The sequence below is a fragment of the Trematomus bernacchii genome, unplaced genomic scaffold (assembly GCF_902827165.1).
Source record: "Trematomus bernacchii unplaced genomic scaffold, fTreBer1.1, whole genome shotgun sequence".
Classification (NCBI taxonomy): domain Eukaryota; kingdom Metazoa; phylum Chordata; class Actinopteri; order Perciformes; family Nototheniidae; genus Trematomus; species Trematomus bernacchii.
This window is the reverse complement of record NW_022987851.1, coordinates 4,751,373-4,763,956: the sequence shown is the minus strand read 5'-3', so window position 1 is coordinate 4,763,956 and position 12,584 is coordinate 4,751,373. Positions and strand designations below refer to the sequence as shown.

Genomic DNA, 12,584 nt, shown 5'->3' with positions numbered 1-12,584 from the left:
AAGGCCACCTTTATTTCAGCACCAAGGACAGCGTTTGGCAAATTCACTGACAAAAAGCTTACTTTTAGATTATTGACAGAAAATATATCAACATTATGATATTTTGTTACATGGTAGCACATAATAATATTCCAACATGCATACGAAAAGTATTGTCAATTAATAATAATATGCACTACATTATATATTAAAGCTATTTTACAAAATTATCATTGAGGGTGCGACCCATTAGAATTGTTTAAACTAACGAATTATCAATGAAAACAACTAATGACCACATTGACCAAACATATGTTATTGTAGCCCTTATATCAGATTATAAAACGGACAAGTAAAATCAAGCAATCTGATTGGTTCTTAGCCGTGGTATACTGAGCGTATACCACGGGTAGAATTGTAAATTACTTTTCACAACAACTCAGTATCCCTCCGCGTCTGAGATAAACAGTATACAGTTGGGCTGTGTATTTTCAAACTGGAACAAGAAAGCAGCGGAGAAGTAACGGAGCAGAAACCCTCCTTTTTACGCAACGGTTCAGACATAGACATCAAACGGCAAAAACATATTCAGTGTGCAGTTCCTTTGGCATTAGGGCAGGGATATTTAGATACTTTCCAAGGTTTGACATAATGAATTGTGCTACTTTTAAAGCGAGCAACGATGTTTTCAAATCTGTAATCAAAAAGGTCCGCAAAAACATTTAAGATTAACTTCGACCTCCGGGGGGGGGGGGGGGGGGGTGTCTTACTATGGAGGAGTGGATTGAGGAGTGCCTATCTCCAGAACAAAAAGCACCTAAACGACGACATGTAGAGCGACGTGAAGAGCAGGTCGACCAACTGGAAAAGTATCACCATTCAAAAGCTTTCTGATGCGGGTCTTGAAACAAAGCAGAGAAATTATGACCGTTAGTGGCCACAGGTGCGAAAGCTCTCTCCAGAGCTACTGGAAGCCGAATCTCGGGGACCGGAGAAAGTGGAGCAATATTCTCGCCACACCAAGCAACAGCCTAGAACAACCTCAGCCTATACAAGTAACCACGTAAGCCATGCTACTGATGCTGGACAGTTTTTCAGTGGGTGCACAATAAACGGCAACATACACATTAATGTAAATAAATAGCCAAATAATGGATCAACGCTCTCTGTCTAATATGTTCGCTAGCTGTTGTTAGTGTTGTTGCATAGCAACCACCTCGCACTATGTTTCGTGCAGAAGGCAACAGAGGGACTATTTTATTTTGAAAATCATTATTTACTAATAAAAACTATTTAAATTAGAGTGTGTATTTTTCTTTCATATTGCCACACTTGGTAACCGTTTTATAAAAGCAATAGCTCACTTCAGGCCTGTCGTGAGCTATTGCTTAAATACACAAGTTTACCCTCTCACCTACAATTTCCCATCAACGCAGCACACAGTAGAATAACCATGGCAGTTCGATTTCATTTATAGGTACATTTACAAAAGTATTGAATTATCACCTGACCCCACCTGGCTTTACATATGACTTTGAAGCAATCTGGTAAAGTAACATTTAATTTGGCATGATGCAAAACATTAACAAAATAAATAATTTGGGTTTTTAGTCCCACATAGGGTAGTGTGGAGCACATCTTAGCTAATAACGTAGACATCAAATCAACTGGCAAGCGTCAGACTTGTGAAGCGTTTGGGGACTGTGGGAAAGTTGCCTACTTTGCCATACAGTTCATTGATGGAACCAATTAAACTACATAACTTATCGACCGTTTGTACTGGTCGTTTCTTTAGAACTGACGACCAAACATTTGAACTTTTCAAATGAAAATATGTTTGTGAATGTGTCCTTCCCTCTGATAACCATCCCTGCAGACCGGCAGCCCAGCCGCAGGTTAGTTTTCTTTATCCGCCTTTTCTCACGGAAGTAATTACGCTACTTTAACTATTGAATGGCTATTTCGTGTATCTGAAATATGTAAACCTACAACGTCTAACCAAATCAAAGTGGTTTTCTAAGCGAGCAACTGAACACAACTTATGTTACTGCTGGCATTTAGTCAGTAAAATGAATTGAAAACCTTTGTTAGATAAGATAACACTTATTGATACACGCTAACTGTTGATAGGCAGCACTTGTTTGTGATGTATGATACATTTAAAACCTTTTTTGCCTTATATAACCATCATGAGCTTAGTCATTAAGAGTGTTCAAATAAGTACTCAGATCCTTTATTTTTAGTAAAAGTACAAATACTATAATATTAAAAGACTCCACTACAAGTGAAATGTGTAAATGTTACTTAAATTAAAGTACAAAAGTATTAGCAACTAAATATACTTACTTACGTACTCATTCTGCACAATGACCCGTTTCAGACAAATATAAAGTACAGCAGTATTATAAGCTAAATGTACTTCAAGTATCAAAAGTAAAAGTACTTGTTATGCAGAATGGATATTTTCACAGTATTATATTATTATTGTTATCATTTTATCCTCTTTTCATACATGTAAGAGTATTTAAGAACTAGAAGGAGATTAGAAGTACAGTACTGCATTGTACCATATAAGCATATCATGTGTTTTTATATGTAAAACACTAGTCACTGTAGTAAGTAAAAAGTACAATGTTCCCCTTTAAAATGTAGTGGAGTAGAAGTATGAAGTAGCAATACATGGAAATACTCAAGTAAAGTACAAATATGTCCAAAAAGTACTCAAGTACAGTACATACTTGAGTAAATGTACTTATTTACTTTCCACAACAGGATTTATGGTAAATACATTTTTATTAAATTTAAAGTAAATCCAAAATCAAGACAGTATTGTTTTTCTTTAAAAAAAAGAACAGAAACATATGGAATTCTTTTTGTATTAAATAGCTGGACACTGTAGTTTAAAACTAGTACTACTTTAACCAAAATAAGCAGCAGTGGCTGTAGTATGTTGCAATACATGACATGTCACCTGTGGCTGATGTGTTTTAAAAATGTATTTCAAAATGGAGATCTGTGGCAGACAAATATCAAGCTTTTGACCGACCGTACTTGGTAGTAGGATCAGTTCAAATGTGTTTTGTAGTTTTCGTAAACTTTGCGGACCATAAAACGGAATATCTACAGACGTGACTTGAGTATTCTGATCAAATCACTTCTTCTTTTTTTCAGCAAGGTAAAAATTAACAGTATGGGTATTTCTGAGTCAAAAGAGATGAGACAAAGTGAAAAACACCCATACAATAAGGACACACAAAATGAGACCTCAAAAGAAGAAACTGCCAAAGAGGAGAATGATTTATCTGGAGACCTCAGCAGCTCTGCCAACACCAGTCAAGTCCCTTCTCAACTTCATCAGATGGATCCCAGCCGTGGAGCTGAAGCAATGCTCTCATGGATGCAACAATTTCCTGCTTATGCTCTTCCAAACGGAGAACAAAGCAAGGCTAAGAACATTTCACAGGATGCTGACCCAGTCAAATATATCCCATTTATTTCCAAAGCTGACCCAGTGACTCAACAACACACATCGCTTGCAGAACCTAAGGATAGTAAGACCAATGCTCTGAATTGGACAGAGGCTTTGAAGAAAGGCCTAGCACTGCGACTTGGTTTCCTCGGTACATTATGCCCGCAGCAGTCAAGACCTTCAGAATCACAAGTGAAACAGACAAAACCTGTGCAGCACCGGGGAAACAGACCGGTGGTGTTTGGAGAAACTCACCATAATGAATCTACAGCGAAGGAAATCACAGCGGTTCCACTACACACAGCACCGGCCTCATCCCAAGTGACGCCACCTATGGAATGGAGGTGAGTTGACTTCATGTTAAATGGTATATTATAAACATTACACACTAATGTTGTATGTAAAACAATAGAATTATGACATTGGCGAATGTCATAAGTGAACCTGACATATTCAGTGTAGTCCTCCACGTCTTTAGAACTATTTGCACTGCTATTGGTAACATATGAACTTGTATCTCCCCTTACCAGCTTTGGGAGTAAAGAGCCAACAGATATACCGCTTCAAGTTCCGGACGCTAAAAAGCCAGAACCTGTGCAGCGTATATACAAGAGGGTGGTCAGACGTTTACTTACAGCCAACCTACAAAGCAAAAAAGCAGTGGCACAAACCGAAACAGAGATCAGCCAATCAGCAGCTCAAAAGTCCAGTTTATTTGGCTCTCGTGTGAACACAGGAAGCTCCGAGTTACAATGCCCTGCAACAGGACAAAAGCAAGCAGAAGCTCAGGTCGACAAAAAGGAAAAAGAAGCAAACTCCAAAAGTGTCACCGAAGAAGAAGAGGACCTCAAGTATCGCTTAGGTGTGAATTCAGAAAGGAGTCGTGCCGTTGCTGCCAAAATGCGGCTAAGAAGGAAGCTAGTTAAGAAAAAAGAGCTAGATGGTGTTAGATGCAACCAGAAAGCAGCTGGATCAGCTGTCAATCCGCTGCAGGAGAGTTCACAGCAGCAGGCCGTGGAAGGAAACACAACCAAGACACACAATACAAAAACAAACCCCAACAGAAACACTTTAATACAAAATAAAAAAACGAACGCTCAAGCGTTAAAGGTCCCAGGAGTTGAAGGGACAGCTGCCACTCATAACCCCACAACTGCAGCTCCAGAGAAAAGCACCGGACTCCAGCAGGAACCTCAAGATCCTGCTGTTAAGCCAAAGAATAGATGCAAAGCAGTAAAAAACATTAAACGCAATCATACAGGAAAGGTCCCTGAGAAAGAAAAGCATGGGGATACAAAAGGAGATGTGAATGGGGAGAAGTATCAGGTTCAAACCGAAGAACAGAAAGCAGCCATCCCCTCTGAAGCAGCTCCTGGGTCAGTTCGTACTGGAGGTCGATGGCCCCCGTTTACAGTGAATCAGTCCTGCTCCCACAAGGTGCGCTGTCATCAAGGGGATCGGTTTGCCATCAAATGTCCAGAAGTGGTGAGCTACAATTTAAGCTAGTTTGTCAGCGTCAATTTGAAATCTCATTAACTTCCTTTTTAATGTTAATCACAATTTCAAGAATCAGAAAATAACCTCAAGCTATACTTCCACAGGTATTATGAATGCCCAAACCACCTGTGAGCCGCCTTGGATCACCACAGTGAGACTCGCAGCTTGCATAGCACTGAGACAAACAGAGTAGGATGAAGATTCCTGACATTCAAAATATGTCATCTTAACCAGCATTTTAATAAGGAAGACTTGAAGTGTAAAAAATATAAATAAAACACGCAGTATTTCAGAAAGTTTATTTTCGGAATCGTTTATTGCAGAGAAAGTTTTGCATTGTAATATCAACTGGATTACAAACCATGTAGGGAGGAACGGGCGTTACCATTTAGAAAACACTCAAACTGCAATGGCGATTCTGTTAGTTGCTAGGATACAAGGCAAGGGCAACACATATCCGTGAGCTCTACTAAGGAAAAACGTTGTATACCAAAAAAAAGTTGGCTTAAATTTATGGGAACATTTTTTGTTTTGTAATAGAGTCCCAGAGGTGACCAGTTTGGAATAACCCAATAAAAGCTCTGTTTTAATGTTGTTTAATGTAACGGAAGATGTGTAGCAATACACCTGTGATCCTTTCTGTTTCCCCATATTTAAAATAGAACCTCAAGACAGGATGAGCTGCTGATAACTCAAATACAGAAAAATATTTTTTTAAGGAGTATGGTCAACAAATCAACCCCCCAATGAAGTCTTATCCCTCAGGGAAACTGCGTTTGAGCATTTGACTGGGTGTACTGGATCAGCGGCTTGTGTTTCTGAGTGTGTTTGTACATGTGTGTTTGTACATGTCTGAGTGTGTTCCTGGGGGCGGATTACACAATCATTTCCAGCTGTCGTGCGTATTCGATGACCTGTTGTGCCAGCTCTGTGGAGGGGATGGTCACCTCCTCTGTCCGCTGCTGCTGGCTGCTGAACGAGTAGTAGCCGTCTGCGCTCAAACTCCATCCCCTCTGAAAAGACAAGGAACAATCAGTTTGGGCTGTTTGGTCATTTCATTCATTGGAAGCAAGAATCTAAGAGGGAATTGTGTTTCAATTTGAGGAATTAAATGACCAAGAAATCAACTTTTTACATGATATGTGTCTTGGTGTGTTTAAGGTGCCAGCCCACGATTAGCCTCTTTATTAAGTCATCTTGTCCTTTTTGTATACAACCTTAAATCCGACATATGGTTTAAGTTAATTCCCAAATGAAATTTTACACACCTTCTTGGCATAGTCTGTCATCTTTTTCGGGGAGCTGAAGAAAAGCACACGCGTGGCTTCGTTGAACTGGATCTGCTCGTATGCTTTCTCTATGCAACCTGCGATCTCATCACTGGAATAAAAAAATAAAAAAAATAGATCAGCGTTTTAGTTGAACACACATTTAAAAGACATTGTCATGCATTTCAATTGTCACACAATTGTAATATGTTTTGTGTTGAGTAACCTAGTAAGATAGCATAAATGATAGATCTTTGATGTTGGTGTATTCACCTACAGCGTAATATATCACAAATGTAGATGTTTTTGCTGACCCTTACTATGCTAAATGTTTTTTAATGATAACGTATGCCACTTTTTTCACAGCCATGGTAACAGTTCTAAACCAATACATCATTAGGAACTGAACCGAAATATAAAACTTCATTTTGCAGCAAAAACAACAGATATGGTCCTAAATCAAGTGTTTAGGACTACATCATTGAAAAGGTGTAGAAAGTATTACAGGCTGGATTACCATATTGATGCTTACCGAATTGTGTCGAGCAGAATGTCTATAAAAAAGGTGTAGCTCTCTGCAGGGATATTGCCTTTGGCTAGAAAGACCTTGTTGTAGCTTCCTTCCATCAAGTACTGAGAAGGTCAGAGGAGGATAACAATCAAAACAGTGGGGTTAACATGCAGGTTATTATTGAGACAAGCTTCATATTATATGTGATTAGTTTGAGTTCATAATGTGTGAGTGCAACAATCACAGATATCAAATCAATGTGTCTCAGGCCAAAATTAAACTGTAAGAAATCTATGTCTACGATAAGTTTTGGCCAATCATTTTTGAAAAGCACGAAGTAAGCATGTCTGCAGGTAGCAGTCAAACTTAGCCAGCCAAAAGTAAACATGGCTTAATTTTTGGTCTAATGTAATATGACAATGTTGTATTTCCTACTATAACAGACTGACAATGTTGAGGAGACAATGACTACAGGAGTGAATATAACAAGGGAATAAACTTAGTAATTTGAGGGTACAACTGAAACAAAACACAGCTGTTATCCTGTCAATTAACCTACGTGTGTTCCTTCCTAATTGAATGGACAACCCACAAATAATAATGTAAAAAATATTGATTTGAGGGTACAAGATTACTGATTGTAGCAGAAATTATAACATTTCAGCCTGAACACCGAGTCAGGGCAGAACAACAAAGCGATGTCCTAGGAGTAAATTGCAGCACCTGCTCTAGGGACACCGGGTGTCTGATGTATACGTTGGTCTGAATGTCTCGAGCGCTCAGTCTCTCAAGTTCTGTGTGAAACTCAGACACGCGGTTCTGTGAGAGCAGGAAGAGCAGGTTCAGTCCCAGTAACTGGTGCATGTAGGCAGCCTCGGGCAGTTCCTCCCTTAATGAGTAGAAGAAGAGAACATTTAGAAAAAAAACACCATTTGTACAATGTAGCAACGTACCAATAAAAAAAAGGAAAAGTGACATTACTTGTAATCAAAGTAGTAACATTTGAGCTGGGCCATGTATCTCTCGAAGGATGGGATGTCCTTCTTGAGGATGCTCCACAAGGCTCCGATTTCAAGGACATCACCTGAAAGACACACACAAATATTCCTCTATTATTAGGTAGATCTCCTTAAGAACTGGTTTAGTACTATGACAAAAAGTAATTCTTGAGTAATATCAAATGTTGTCTGTCCGCTTGTTTGCCATCAATACTCACGAGCTAAAATGAGCTGCTGCTTGGTGAGCGCAGACCCAGTGGTAGGTAAGAAGTTCAGCTCCAGTAATGAAACCTGTAAAAAAAGAAGTTTGGTGTCATTTTGTACTCAAGGTCATATCATGGACTCGGTCTTAATCAAATTGTTTATAATAGTTTCGGATCATGTCATTAACCTTTCATTATTGGCAACTAAATATAATTATTAAGATATAATATTAGAAAATAGGCTACCCAGCCGTATGTATAAATTGTTAGAATTAGCCCCAATATAAACAGCATCACTAATTATAATCGAGGAAAATAATCCATATGATTCTGAAATAAGCCATTCTTTATAATGAGTAATTTTACTTTTGACACACAAGGTATATTTTGACGCTTATAGTTGTGTACTTTTACGTAAGAGTTTAAAGCAGGACCTTTACTTTTAATACACTTAAAATAAATGGCTTTTAACCAAAATATCAGTAATTTCCATATGTGTTTTCCCTACAGCTAACTTACACATCTAAATTAATACAATTTCAACCGAGGAGTTGCAACCTAACTTTTAACAAGAAAAAGCAACCGATAAAATAAACAAAGCGTAATGTCGTCCTAAATGTATTTTTGTTCAAATGTTTATTTTGGATGGAACTACTTTGACAATGAATCAGCCAACACTAGGTTTGCGTTAGCAACACACACCGTTTCCTGACTCTAGAAACAGAACAATATTTTATTGCCTTATCAGCCAAACACTAACATATAGTTACGAAATAGAAACGCAGTGTTTTCACCACACAGACAATATAACTATGTGTGTCTAAAGCTAACATAATAGAAAACTCAAAAACAACGTCAGCCTAGCTAGCCCAGGTTAGCAAACTTAGCTACATATGCTAACAACGCCGACGCTTCAAAATAAGCTGTGTTCCTCATTTGACTCATAGAAACAGACTTAAAAACAGACAAACATATGTGCGACTTTACCTTGAGTTTGGTCAGAAGATCTCCACATTTACTCAGGCTGGGGTTCTTCTTATTCCACTCTGCTTTTAGATGATCATATAGCCCAGCAGTCTCTTTCAGCGCCATGGTGATTCTGCAAAATGTACGACACCGGCCGCCGTAATACGTTAAATGACTGTCGTGAATCACTCTTGTTGCCATGGACTTTTTTTCCGTTACAGACGGCAGATCAAGATGGCGGCATTCGGCACTGAGCGCTGGTTGAATGAGCTACCAAATCATGCTATTTTCCAAAAAATAAGGGGGAAGTTGGATTCAGATCCTTTCTCAAATGAAAGAGGGATAGCTAAAAACCTGACATTTTGTTTGGGTGCGGACTTGTTCGTGTGGGACGACATAGACCGCGTGTTTTACACCACCAACTTGCGACAGCTGAACACGGATGAGGGACGCGGCAGCGGGAACCACCAGTCCCTGCTGTGCATCAACCCTCCTCTCTTTGACCTGTGCCAGGTGCTAGTCAGTCCTACCCAGCACCACGTGGCGCTCATTGGGCAGCGAGGGGTCTCGGTGCTGGAGCTCCCTCAGCGGTGGGGCAAGAGGTCCGAGTTTGAGGGGGGGCGGAGCGAAGTTAACTGCAAGACCATCCCGGTGGCGGAGCGCTTCTTCACCAGCTCCGCGTCGGTGAGTCTGCGGCAGGCGGCGTGGTACCCTAGCGAGGCCGACGAGCCCCACCTGGTGCTGCTCACATCCGACAACGCCATCCGGTTTTACGGCTTGAAGTCGCCCCAGACTCCAACCAAAGTCCTGTCAGTGTCGCAGTCTGAAGATGACAGCGCCAGCCACCGTCCCGTCCGCTCCTACGCAGCATCTCTCGGCGAGATAGCGGTGGCGTTTGACTTCGGGCCGATTTCATCTCCCCTTCGGCATTCACATGGCTCAAAAGACCAGCTGGTCTACCCTCTCTACATCCTCTATGAAAATGGGGAGACCTATGTGAGCTACACGAGCCAGGTAAACGGGTTGAGTCTAACTAAACCTGCTGGACCCCTCCCCATGTACCCCGCAGCAGAGGATAACTATGGCTATGATGCTTGTGCCATCCTCTGCCTGCCATGTGTGCCCAGCATCCTGGTCATTGCCACAGAAACGGGCACGCTGTACCACTGTGTGGTGCTGGAGTCTGAAGAAGAGGAGGAGGCGGGGGCGGTGGAGAAATGGATCCGAGGCCCAGGTGCTGTCCCGGCTCTCTACGTGTTTGAGTGTGTTGAGTTGGAGCTCACCCTCAAAGTAGCCACAGCAGAAGATGAGGAGCCCCAGGAGTTAGATTTCACCTGTCCTATCAGACTGCACAGAGACCCCCTATGCCAGCACAGGTACCACTGCACCCATGAAGCAGGAGTGCACAGTGTGGGGCTAATCTGGGTCAACAAGCTGCAGAACTTCCTTCGTTCGGGCGAGGAGGATAAGGACAGTCTGCAGGAGCTGGCTGCTGAGAAGCGCTGTATTGTGGAGCACATTCTTTGTACCAGACCCCTCCAGACCAGTCAGTCGTCTCCAGTTCTCGGCTTTTTGATCGTGTCCGACCTCTCCTTGGGCGCCACCATGATCTGCATCACCAGCACCTACGAGTGCATCCTGTTGCCCCTGTTGAGCTCCATTCGCCCCCCCTCCCCTCCCCTGCTCTGTTCACACCCGGGCCCAGGCTCTGGTAGCTCCCCTCTGCGCGGGCTGGCCAACGACTCCTTCGAGCAGCACATCCGCAACATCCTGGCTCGTAGCTCCACCAATCCTCTCGTTCTCAAGGCCGGGGACAAGGAGACATCACTGCCGCCTCCAGAGTGCCTGCAGCTTCTCAGCAGGGCCACGCAGGTCTTTCGCGAGGAGTACATTCTCAAGCAGGACATGGCCCGTGAAGAGCTGCAGAGGAGGGTGAAACTCCTGACAAGCCAGAAGAACAAGCAGCTGGATGAGATGACTCTGTGCAGGGAGGAGAGGAAGAGTCTGAGGGAGGCGGCGGAGAGGTTGGCGGACAAGTACGAGGACGCCAAGTATCGACAGGAGACCATCATGAACAGGGTTAAGAAAGTGCTGGGCAGCCTGCAAAGCCAGCTGCCCATACTGTCAAACAGCGAGAAGGAAATGAAGAAGGAGCTAAGAACCATCGGCGATCAACTGAAGCACCTGGACAACTGCATCAAACAGGTGAACATGAAGATGGAGTACCAGAAGAGACAGGTGGACAAAGACGTGCCGGCGGACAGGACGACGGTCTCGCTCAACGCCCAGCAGAAGAAGGTGGTTCAGGACGTCCTCAGAGAACAGGGACAGCAAATCGGTGACATGATGAAACAAATGAAAGACATCAAAAGCCATTTTAGTTTCTAAGCGCTACAGAAAAATATGTATTGCTAACGAATGGGGAAAATAAGTCAAATGCTTGTTCATCTACTAAAAATGAAATTGGCTTTTTTGTGACATTAGAAGCTGCTTTTGTCATGAGTGAATGTGCAATGTGTGGAATGGGTATTTGAATTGAAATATATTTTATATACGCTCATATAACTTTACCTTTGATACTACATGTTGTTTGTCTCTTAGGGATGTGATAAGTTTGCCTTAATGTCTTAAATAAGATAGTCATAATTCTAACGTCAATGTTTCATAATGTTAAGGTTCAAGTCGGTTGTTTAGAGCAGAAAATGTTATTCAGACAAGAAAAATGGGAAATATTTTTTGAACTATTGAGCATATTTTGATTCCATTTTGGATTAATAAAAAAATATAAAAGTTGTCCGTACCGTCTTTAGTCATTTGTAACACATTATATCAGTTAATTGAAATTGTACAAGTTAAAGACATGATTCTAAAAAGATGGGTAAAAATATAGGTTCACATTTTAGGTCTATTCCTCTACAATTCTCACTATGTAAATTGGAAGTAATTCGTTGCTGTAATGAATCCTCAGACATAAATCCCTTTTTAAATGCAACTCTTAGTCCAGTTGTGGGTATTATAAATGAATTCCTAAATTCAGTTCAAACCAAATCTTTAAGTTGAAAGAAGGACTTTGGATTTGTATCCACAGCATTGATCACTTTACAGGCTGCATGGACAAGAGGAACAGTTAACTGATTCATAATGCAAACTTGGGGGGGAAATGTGAAAGTAAATATAATTTAGTGCCAATCTGGGGGTAGTCAAGGCCTTATGGGGGGGCCTTGCGAGGCCTTCTTGATTTTACTGTTAGAAAAACTGTAAGTCAACCAAAACCAACGTAAATATTATTTAAAAAGTTTTGTCCATTATGTAAGATGGTGCAGACCTGAACGTTATCTATATTCCCTCTCTGATAAACATCTTTGTCTGGCATTGTGAAAGTAATCATATACCACATAAGAGAGGGAATAACACAACAGCCAGTAAGAAGCATACAAATAAGTATGTCTGACAATTTAAACTAAATATTTAAAAAAACACAGAACATTTTGTATTAATTAAAGGAAAATCATGAAATAATCTGATAAAAAATCCTCCACATGGTTTCTTTTACATGCAGATATTATTGGCACAATTTGGCTTAACTACACAGATTATCATTTGTTCTCCACTATTAAATTAAGCCTTGAATACAATATGAAACGTTGTAGCTTCTCCTAAAAATATGTAACATCAAGTCAGCGGTCAGTCAGT

The 12,584-nt window shown here is 41.0% G+C and overlaps 2 protein-coding genes across 2 annotated transcripts; one reads left to right on the top strand and one right to left on the bottom strand.

Moving 5' to 3' along the window:
* Window positions 1–5,229: 5,229 nt before the first annotated feature.
* Window positions 5,230–9,107, bottom strand: psmd8 (proteasome 26S subunit, non-ATPase 8). The gene is made up of 7 exons (XM_034113039.1): window positions 8,913–9,107; window positions 7,941–8,013; window positions 7,706–7,808; window positions 7,448–7,613; window positions 6,746–6,846; window positions 6,214–6,325; window positions 5,230–5,958 (listed from the first exon to the last, which is right to left on the bottom strand). Exons 1-7 carry the CDS (start codon window positions 9,090–9,092, stop codon window positions 5,821–5,823), a joined length of 873 nt encoding a protein of 290 aa, XP_033968930.1. The 5' UTR covers window positions 9,093–9,107; the 3' UTR covers window positions 5,230–5,820.
* Window positions 9,012–11,685, top strand: nup88 (nucleoporin 88). The gene has a single exon (XM_034113038.1). The coding sequence runs from the start codon at window positions 9,063–9,065 to the stop codon at window positions 11,277–11,279; it is 2,217 nt and encodes a 738-aa protein (XP_033968929.1). The 5' UTR covers window positions 9,012–9,062; the 3' UTR covers window positions 11,280–11,685.
* The last annotated feature ends 899 nt before the right edge of the window (window positions 11,686–12,584 follow it).